The sequence below is a fragment of the Bombus impatiens genome, unplaced genomic scaffold, assembly GCF_000188095.3.
Source record: "Bombus impatiens unplaced genomic scaffold, BIMP_2.2 scf_0463, whole genome shotgun sequence".
Lineage (NCBI taxonomy): Eukaryota > Metazoa > Arthropoda > Insecta > Hymenoptera > Apidae > Bombus > Bombus impatiens.
The window spans coordinates 1,856,973-1,867,381 of record NT_176882.1 but is presented as its reverse complement, the minus strand read 5'-3'; the positions used below and the strand labels follow the sequence as shown (position 1 = coordinate 1,867,381).

General features: G+C 40.3%; 2 protein-coding genes across 3 annotated transcripts in view; both read left to right on the top strand.

Moving 5' to 3' along the window:
• The window catches only part of LOC100742789 (protein THEM6), a 3,112-nt gene extending 2,047 nt beyond the window's left edge, over positions 1-1,065 (top strand). The window contains exons 2-3 of the mRNA XM_003490619.4: positions 388-602; positions 721-1,065. Of these exons, the coding sequence (XP_003490667.1) occupies positions 388-602; positions 721-957 (452 nt within the window). The 3' untranslated portion in view covers positions 958-1,065. The remainder of the gene's footprint in view (positions 1-387; positions 603-720) is intronic.
• A 398-nt stretch (positions 1,066-1,463) lies between these two features.
• Positions 1,464-10,409, top strand: part of LOC100742474 (tetraspanin-9) — a 14,430-nt gene continuing 5,484 nt past the window's right edge. The window contains exons 1-2 of one of the 2 annotated variants that reach the window (XM_003490616.3): positions 1,464-1,633; positions 8,418-8,529. In XM_003490616.3, the coding sequence (XP_003490664.1) occupies positions 8,467-8,529 (63 nt within the window). In that variant the 5' untranslated portion in view covers positions 1,464-1,633; positions 8,418-8,466. Of the gene's footprint in view, positions 1,634-6,791; positions 7,307-8,417; positions 8,530-10,409 lie in introns of those variants that run through there. The other variant, XM_012387174.3, reaches the window with a different exon arrangement.

Sequence of the window (10,409 nt, the reverse complement as noted above, 5' to 3'; positions counted from 1 at the left end):
AAATAATATAAATATATAATATAAATATATATATAATTATATATATATATTTCGTGTAAGCATAAATATATATATATATATATAATTATATATATATATAATTAATATATGGCGTTTAATAATATATATATATATATAATTATACTTAGACGAAACGCCAAATCCGATTAAATAAACACTGATACGAGTAATTCGTAAAGATTATAATAAAGTAATGATATAATAAATAATGATGTGTAACAAGCATATACATTGTAGTTAGGTAATATGTAAAAATATAAAATTGCATACATATATTCAAATGAATAGATTGACAAGTATGTAGATGGTTTTTTTATCGATAAAAATTAAAAGAGAACAGATTGAATTTTTTCTTCATTTCTCTAGGTATATGTACAACACAAGATGTGGATTTGTTTTTGAAGCACATGAATAATGCCAGATACCTTCGTGAACTGGACTTCGCACGTTTCCATTATTACGATCGCAGTGGAATTTACGCAGCCATTGCAAAAAGAGGCGGAGGTGCAGTGCAAGGAGCTTCGTCGACTCGGTATCGTCGAGCTATTCCCATTTTTACGCCTTATAAAGTTACCACGAAGGTTAGAAAAATATAATACAATATAATATAATATAATTAGCCTTAATTTGTATATTAATATACATATAATTATATATATTGTAATGTCATGAAATGAAAAACCTGTTTTAATTTCGCAGCTAATATATTGGGAAGATAAGCACTTCTATCTGGAACACGAGTTCATTAGTTTGACGGACAACTTCGTACGTGCAGTTGTTCTTAGCAGACAAACTGTCACAGGTTTGAAGATTCCAGTTACAGAAATAATCGCTGAAATCGAACCAAACGCGCAACGGCCCGCGTTGACCAAGGATTTAGAATTATGGCTCAGTTCTATGGAAGAGTCTTCTCAGAGATATAAGAAGGATAATTGAAGACGATCTTCTTCGTTTTACACCCTTGTTGCTCAATGTGTACTTTATACGTTTTTGATGTTATTTTGAATTAAGGTGTTTTGAATAAACAAATTTCTCTGTTAACGACATGATAATCGCTAATTCTCATATGCAATTAGACGTTAATCGATCGTTTCATGTCTGTGCAATAGTATTGCCAAGTATCGCTTAGTTGCCAACCCAACATTATTTACAAGCTTATTTTTCTGTTTCTCTCGATTATGCGTAATCGAAGCGTTGTAAATAAGCAACAAATTAAGAAGTAATACGCAAACTGTTTTTGTCATTAGTGGAATGACAGGAATAATTATCAGAACGAAACATAATAATATCACAAAAGTACATTTCTTTATCCACGGGTCATAACCGTGACACGGCTCTTTCTACCCGGGTAAACTGTTCCCTCACATTGTTCAATTCCTTCGGCTCCCGTCAGATGGCGACTTTCGTTTCGCGATGCCCGATGGAGAACGGATATGCGAGAGTTGTGCGCGTTCCTGACGTGCAGTCGATCCGAGTACTCGAAACCTGTCGCGAACAAGCCGACCTTTGACTCCACTTTCCATGAACTTTCGTGATTCATTCAGTGTCGAAGAGCTCGTGACAGGTCCTGTCAACAACGCAGTACTGGACCGTTCCCACTTTCATCCCACCTGTAAGTGGTATTCTTCGTGTTTCGTATCGCTTTCCGGCCCTCGACACTTCCGTTTTTTTGAACTTCACGCGCAACCCTCTTGAACTTGTTACCGTAATATTTATTCCATTCCGTGCATGAAAATAAATAATAAAACGGGCGTTTTTTTTCAGGTTTACTGTTATATCGTGGTAAACGTAGTAGTTAACATGTTATCCGTAAGAATCGCACCGTTTCGCGGGCCCGAATGAATGTATCGTTTTACAGAATTTCGCACGACAGGCATAAATTAAAGAAGACGCTGTCCGCTGAATAATCGCGATGATCGTAAAGTGTTATTGCCCTGATTCACTTTTTTATTCTATGTTTAACGAGTTCCATTGACTCGTTCAGTCAGAGGTACGCACTTTAAAAAAAAGTCTGCTACTCCGCATAGAAGGCGCATTTCATTTACGATATCTTTTGCGAGAGACATCATACTCCACACGGATAACATTATGCAATCCAGTGAGGAAAATTCCTACGCTAATACGCTCTCTATTGTTTCTTCTCGTTTAATAAGATATTTTTCATGGAAAATAAAATTTATGACTTCCTTCCTTCCTGTTTCTAGAACGCTGATTCTCAAACTCTCGAGACAACCGGTTCTATATGAAATTCTTCTTGCCTCATTTCGTGCAGAAAATTAGCAGTCCCGTCAAGGCTCTTAGAAATTTTGTCGCGAACTCTACATTAGGTAAGGAATGCTTCTATACCATCTACAAGCATGGTAGAATTCATTCGTTGGACTTTGATATCTCAATGATGTAAATCGTGGAATCAACTCGTGCAATTTCTATAAAATTTTTATAAAAAAAAATTTCTTTTAAAAAACAGTTTGTTACGGAACAAGCGTTTTTGTGAAAAGGCAAAACACGCAGTTTCGTGCGTGAAGCTTGTTACGTAAGGCAATCGAGATCATGCATTACATAATAATGATTATAAACGATTCTTATAATCATGCTAATGCGAATTGTCCAATGACACTATTCTCGTTGCTCCTCCCCACGTCTCTCCTCCTAAGCGACTATATGAGAAACAATTTTCTCTAACCGAGTAGCGAACTGACACTGCCCCACGGTTATGCAGAAATTGCCACCTGATGTTCATGGCACGCTATCTCAATTTGTTTATAGCCTAATTGCTTGATAATCGTGAGATTATCGCGTTTAAACATAATCTTCTTCGGTAATTGCTGTCTGACATCATTACACTTCTGAAATTTAGTTTCGCAACCATTCTCATGAGATTTGTAAACTACTGTTCTTATTATAGAATGAAAATCATTATGTGAAGCCAATTTAACGATGATTGTCCCGATGATACACGCGCGTCAGCGTTGTTAACTATACGTTCAAAAGCCTTCGTTGTTATTAATGATCCCCGATTAGAACAAGTTTCTAGATCAAGGACCGTAATCCTCTCCGCACTCGGGGATTAGAAACGTTAATTAAATGTCGCAGCAGACCGTTTCGATAATCCGCGCGATGTAATCGCGCCGCCAAGGAAATCGATCGTGCGAACCGGCTGAACGTCGATTTCTCTTCCCATGTTCCTCTTCCCGGAACAATCGTCACTGGATACTTTTCGCTCCTCCGCTGTTATCTTCCGCTTTCTTTCGCGCTCGTGGGAAATCTCTTCTCAGTTTAATCGCCAATTAGAAGCTTTCCACTTGTCATTTACCGCGGAAAACAATGGAGAAGGATCACTTCCGATTTCGATCGATTCGTTCGTTCGTTTTCTCATTACATATACGCGAGACATCTTATAAGTGATGTAAATGAAGATTTATATCTCTTAACAAGTTTAAAAATCTAAATACGGAACCCTCGTGGGAACATAAATCTCTTCTCTACTTTACGAGGGAGAAAAGTTTTAATCCTCCCCGTTCATATACATAAACCTACATTCGAGGAGCCGATCACGTATTAGGTTGCGGAGGATTAGGGGATGTGAAACGACGATGGCGCTTATACGCGGTTCTTTGTTCGATCCTCCGCCGTATCACGTGGGAGGACAAGCGTGTACGCGGACGCATATCGTTTCGCGATTAACAAGCACATCGTAATAAATTAGGAATTACGACGCTGGTCTCTCAGTTTCTCCTTTCGCCTCCCGTAATTGATGCGCCGCCTTTTTCTTTAACGATCCCCTCGTTTCAAATAATGCGACAACTGCGCTACACCTACTATCTTAATAGCGATTATACACAATGTAAAGTTTCGGTTAAACCATTACACGTTCTCATTGCGGCTTAAATATCTAACAATATATCATAACAGTAGGAAACCTGCGAAATAAACTCATCTGCGAATAAGAAAGCGTGGCGTATAGCGAATTGAAACGCCTCGATTTGGAAAAGCACGAATTGCCGTGGTTCGTGGCACGGAAAAACGCGATAGTGATCGCGATCGGCACTAACCTCGTTGCAAAAATTGCACGCACGAACAGAGATAGAGCTGGTGATAGAGCGGTGTGTTGGAAACGCAACGCGCTCGTCGTTCCTTTCCTCGGTTACGTCACGTGGGAAGTGAGCCGCGTAGGACGCGTTAATGCGCGGCCGTCGTCGATGGCACGTATCATGTAAAGCGAGAAAGAGCGGCGCACCATGCGAAAAAGGGAACGACAGATAAAGAGTCGTGCCGCGTTAACTTTTACGGTTTAAGCACCGTCCACACCGTTCACGTCGACGGGGCGACGAACGGGGAGGGTCATAGATGATCGCAAATTGTCCGCAATTGACAGGAAGTCGTGGTAAGGGGGACCGTTCCTACGCCCCCTCGCACTCTCTTCGTTGTTCATTAGCCGCGGCGTTTGCGGGTCCATTTCGCTCGTACGAATTGATTTCAAGTACGAGATCAACCCCGCTCTTCGAGAATTATCGTCGAATCTCAACCAAACGCGTTATCTTTGGCAAATTTTCACGCTGTGATCTCGGAAGGATGACTTAACGGAACGATTTGTCAGGTTCGTACCTTTAATGACGCGATGCGTATAAACGTGGGATTTTAATATCGAAAATGTCTGTCGAATCTCATGACTATGTTACTGTAACATCGTAATGATGTCTATAGTATTTTCGAACGATTATCCGACAGTCAGAAATTTATAATTTGATCATCTTTCATCGTTTAATCCTTGGTTCCTTTAGATTTTTAAATCTTAAACGTCCTTCCAGTAGGATGCTATTTATTTATGAAAATTCTTCAAATATACAAAAGTCACTCTATCGTCACAGATGTGCTTTCTTCTCGTAAACTGATACCTACAGCGAATTCTTTTACGACGTTCGTCGTGAATTTCGTAGAGGAAGATTTCAGATTTACCAACTGTACCTATAATATCGGAAATTTGTAATTCTTCCTGCTTCGAAAAACGAGTTTCGCAACAGTTCTTTCGAATACAGGTTACGAAGAATATTAGGATTTATCGCTGCAAACTTCGAACCAGCCCTGAACTCGTTTTTAATTCTCGTTTATTTAACGAGCGCCATTCGCAACAAGCGGGACCGTGTATTGCACGACGAGTTCGGTTACGCGATAAGATGAATCAATATTATCCCATGCTGATAACGACATTCAAATCGAGGAGGGAGGAGTGGGGATTTTTCCGTTTTATCGAAACTATGCGAATAACGAAAGGTGGCAGTCGTCCAAGTCGAAACCATTGTAAACGCACAGTCAGCAGACTAAGATGCACATCGCCGATGACAAGAAGACAAATCGAATCGACGATCGTGAAATTCATTCTCGCTGTGAACATAAATTACGCGTTTCTTCTTCTACGCGCGTGGAACGCTCGGTAAACAATGCATCACAATTCTACACGCGCGAGAATTCCATTTTGCCGCGTCATTTGCGCGATTTGACGCGCAGAAACCCATGAACCGAGGGAAATTAATGTCACACTCGACCATTTGAGATAAGCTGTGTCACGGTCCCCCTTTTTTTCGCGGTTCTTCGACTAACGCCTCACCTGTGCAAAGGAACGCAGTCGAACGCGTGCAGAAAAATTTGCGTCGCAATGTTCGTACAGTTAAATCGTTTACCGTCACGCGTAGATAAATGCAACGTTTCTTGTGCTAGATTAGAGAGTTCGATAAATCGTCTGTACTATTCTCAACGGTATTAGCGTGTCGCACAATCGCATGAAAATGGCCGGTGAAACTCCGGTAAATCAGTGAAATCGGTCACTGCTAATTAGCAGGGAAAAAATCAGTTTCTCGTTGTCATTAATTAAAACAAAGTGTCGAGAGGAAAATCGCGGCGCGGGTCTTTTGTTTAGTGGTCGAGGACGTGCGCTATTCGATCCATTACTTATACGTGCGCTATTCGATCCATTACTTACACGTGCGCACGACGAGCTATGTTTAATGGATAAAAAAAATGCGTCAAACATGCTGCCACTATGGTTCCGAGATCACAACTTCTGATACCGTGACCCTGTTCAGTGGAATCTTTTATGTGCTTTTACAATTCTAACTTGCCTTTCCAGGGTATCTTTCCAGGGTATGTCGCCATAGAGATTTTTATTTCCATAGTTTTGCAAACGTAATAATCGAACGGCAAGCACCAGGTTTATGGCTTTTAATCGATTTTTAACGACGGTTAATACGTTGAATATTGCGAGAATCGATGGTAATCAACACTGGACACCACGTGGACTATCAACGATCCATAGGAATCCGTCGAATTTGAAATTTGATTTTTTGTCTCCCAGGAACAATATATTCTTTCTATCAGAAATTTTGTCGCGCTTTGTTACGAGTTATTATCTGAATTGAATAACTGACAAGAATCAATGAGTAACAATGTCGAATATGCAATTACAATTGCGATGTAGTTCCTTTTCCTATTGACAGTGATGAATATTCAGTGAAAATGTAAACACAATTAAAAAGACAACATCATTATCGACGTAATTTGTGAATTGTCACAACGTATACGTCAATGACAGCGAGAGTGTTAAATAATCTGTTTTCAAATTTCGAATTTTAAATTAGATTACCAGTGATTTTGATTTGATCTGCTTAAAATCTTATGCCAATCAGATTTTGTAAAAACGTTTCGGTATCATTGGTGTGAAAATATATCGTTCTGTAAAACACAATTCGCCTAACAGCTAACGTATTAATTTGCGAAAGTAGAAATATCGTTTGATCATTTGCAAGCATTGGTTACGTATATCAATCACGCGACAGGCATCGAAAGGAAAACACGATCGCAGATTTCCGACGACCTTGAGCGTCTCGGTTGCTACTCAGTGGACGTTTGTAGGAAAGTGACGTCTTCGCGTGAGCATACCTTTCCATAGATGTTACCTCCACCACAAAGTGGACCCGCGCGATCGTGATCGGGATTGTGTATAGGTAAGAGGCCTGGCTGTCGGCAGGGTGTCCCGTTAGGGGACCTAGAAGGCCCAGAAGGGGCCACAGCCAATCGTATCAACCTGGTTCCGAACACACCGGAACGGATCCTCGTCCGATGAGGATCGCCTGACAACCGGTCAGGCTGGTCAGTCAACCGGTACGATCTATTAATTGATTCACGTGTGTTTTTCGTGTTGATAATTCATGTCAAATACTCGGGACTAGTATGCCGAAAAGTTGAAATTGTTGTGTGATAAGGATGAGAACTTTGACGGCGAAAGTTGATTGTAAGTTGATATATCCGATAGCGAAGATCTATTTCTCTTTTTCTTTCCTCATATTTAAACCTTTCAAGCTGAAACTGCACGTTATACGAGCGTATCAAAAGGTATAAGGTGTTTAAATTTATAGCTAAACTGCCGATATTTATGCAATTTCATATTTTAATAAACAGAATTAAAGAAGGCCGTAAATAAGAATCTTTCGCGTTGGTGAAATATTATAAAGAGTAACTAATTTTGGATGTGGAATTTAAATGATAGTTACATTCGCATTCCTTATTCACTAAGTATCATTCGATATTTTGAACACTTTGCATATTTTTTTATATTAAACTTCTTACGATCGTATAAACATCCGCAGTCTATTTATAATTGTTACGATGATATATGGACAATTAACGTATTCTCTGTTTTAAAATCTATCTCATATATTAAACCCGTACGTAAAAATACTACACGTAAAATCCACACCATTCATTCACCGATGATTCACCAATGAAAAAATCCTCGTTTTAATCAACATTGAAAGAATCAATTCATCATACATCGAGTATCAAGTCAGCAATAAACTAACATAAGTAGAACATGGGCATTAATCGTCAGACTTCGCAAGGAATATGTAATCGTCGCCCGTGCTCGTAAAGCTTTATCTTCGCCTGCCATTTCTCTTCTTTTTCTCTTTCTTGTTGCTCGTCTCTGTTTCGTTGGTGGTAAACGCGTTTCCCGGTAATCCAAAACGATGCTCAGTTCCTGGCCGGACTCGAACCTCGTCGTTCGATCTTCCCGCGTCTTTCGTTTGAAACGTTTACCCGATCACGATCGAGCGTGGTTTGCGAATCGAGATCCCGATCGATCGTGACTCACGCGAGAGTAAGCAGCGAAAGTTTTCTGAGCACTGTTAACGACCAACAAATACGAATGCTAACAACCCGATCGATGCTAATACGTGCGTAGCCCAATCAAAATTCGCGGCGCGCTAACCAAACGCTCGCATATTCGATTTCGCGATTGTCTTTGCTGGTTCGTGTCTTTGAATCCTTGAAACAGGTGTCAGCGACGTAAAAGTTGCTTCGGGACAGTTCTCAGGTGAGAATCATCGCATTCCTCGTGTTTCTAGGAAACACTGCCAATCCCTTCGTCGCGAGGACTTTGCGAGGGATCGAAGCATGGGCCGCACAGGATACACGTGCATCAGGCACGTTTTCTGCTCCCTCAACGTTCTCATTTGGGTACGTAACACTTGCTGTCTTTGTTAATCCATCAAGTAGAAATTACTTACATAAGTTGGTGCTTGTAACGTGTTTTCTCAAATAAAACCTGAACATAGTTTCATCAATCCTTCGCGCGTCTAATCAAAGTAATTCACATACGACTCGTTGTATATTTCCACCAAGTAACTAGTGATTATTTGAATTATTACTTTAACTTCGTGTGGATCGTCGGTTCTACGAGTCTAAATATTCTTGGAATGGAATTGTTATAGTTTTCTTTGAAATAACTTATATTACGAAGGATAAAGAAGTAGTTTGTACTAATAAACCTCGATAATCGATGAGATGTTTCCATTAAAAAACCTGGAAATTTATATGCACCAACCTGATACAAAGAAATAAATACGAAATATTCCATTCATAGCCTGATCGTCATCATCGGGATTTATTCAGATTTCATGGAACTATAATTACCGCATGCAACATCCGATTCTATTCTATCGTCATCGTTCGTCACGTTCATAAAAGCGTTCTCTCTTTTCGTTACATAGTTAAAAATAAATATTGTTCGCGATTCCGCTGACGAGACGGCGCACGAAGCGAAAACAACGCCGTTCAAACACGTCCGTAAGCGTGTCACGTTCGCGAACCCAGAAACACGATCGACCAAGTTAATTTCCATCGCTATTCGTGCCGATGCTGCGCAACGTAGAGCAGAAGACCGCGAACAGAAACAGGAGGAACGGCCCACGCATGCGATTAAATCGATGCGCATTGTCATTCTCGGTGCATTCCAACGAACTCTGTCTCTGCTCTCGAATTTATTGTGCCACTTGAAATCGCTCGTCCCCGCCGTACGCTACTCTTAAATAGGACGTTGAACCGTGCTCTATGAGCTATGAACTTACTTACGGTACCCGAGAAGACGCTCGCAGACGCTCGTCCGACGAGGCTTTTCCTTGTAAATCTTTCAACTTGTGCACACCGGTCGCTGTACGTTTCTTCATTACTATCGAGATACATTTGGATTTACACAGACGTACATCAGATATTTCTACGATAAAGAACGTCGTAAAAATCGTATTACCTTCCCGAAGCCTAATGAACGAGATACTATTAATAAATTGGAGATTTCAATTCGAAAACTTGCGCTCGAAATGAACAGGAAAACTTCGAATAAGGTGGAATGTTTATACTTCTTAAAGTCGATAGATATCTACTGTATGATCTCACTTATCGGACACTAATTTTTGTTAGTTCTTTTAGCATGCTCGTGTTAGTTTGTGAAAAATTAGGACAGTAAAAGATAGACGTACGTATCAATATTTCCGACTGTCGCTTGCAATATTTTGACGTATAGTATTTTATGTATCGTTCTTGATACACATTAATAATTTTATAAAAAAGTTCATAATCTAAGTCAGATAGTGAAATATCATATATATCAGATATCCTAAGACAATTGACAACTGGTTGAAATTAATGATTAAAGTATTGTTTCTAGTACGCAACATCGAGGCACGTCCCAATTGGCCTATATATCAGGCACACGCTATTTTCCTTAACGTCGTCGTCTCATCTTAAATTCCTGTACCGTCGTGTAGTCGAGAAGTACTAGGTTTCAATGCTCCGCGGGTCTCATTACGTATGTCGTGTCCTTAATTGCACACTCGAACGATTCCAGGCGTCTGCGCTGAAATTGCGTCTGTAATTTCGCGCGGGCACGCAGTCGGTTTGCTAATCAGCAGTCGACGATCGAGACTCTGCACGGTCATTTCATCCACGAGAGATACTTAACGGTACTCGTTTCGTGGACGACGTAAATCGAGGGGAGTTTAATCGTTCGATCGACTGGTCCGTTCGTCCATTGATTCCACGCGGCCACGATCTGTTGGCCG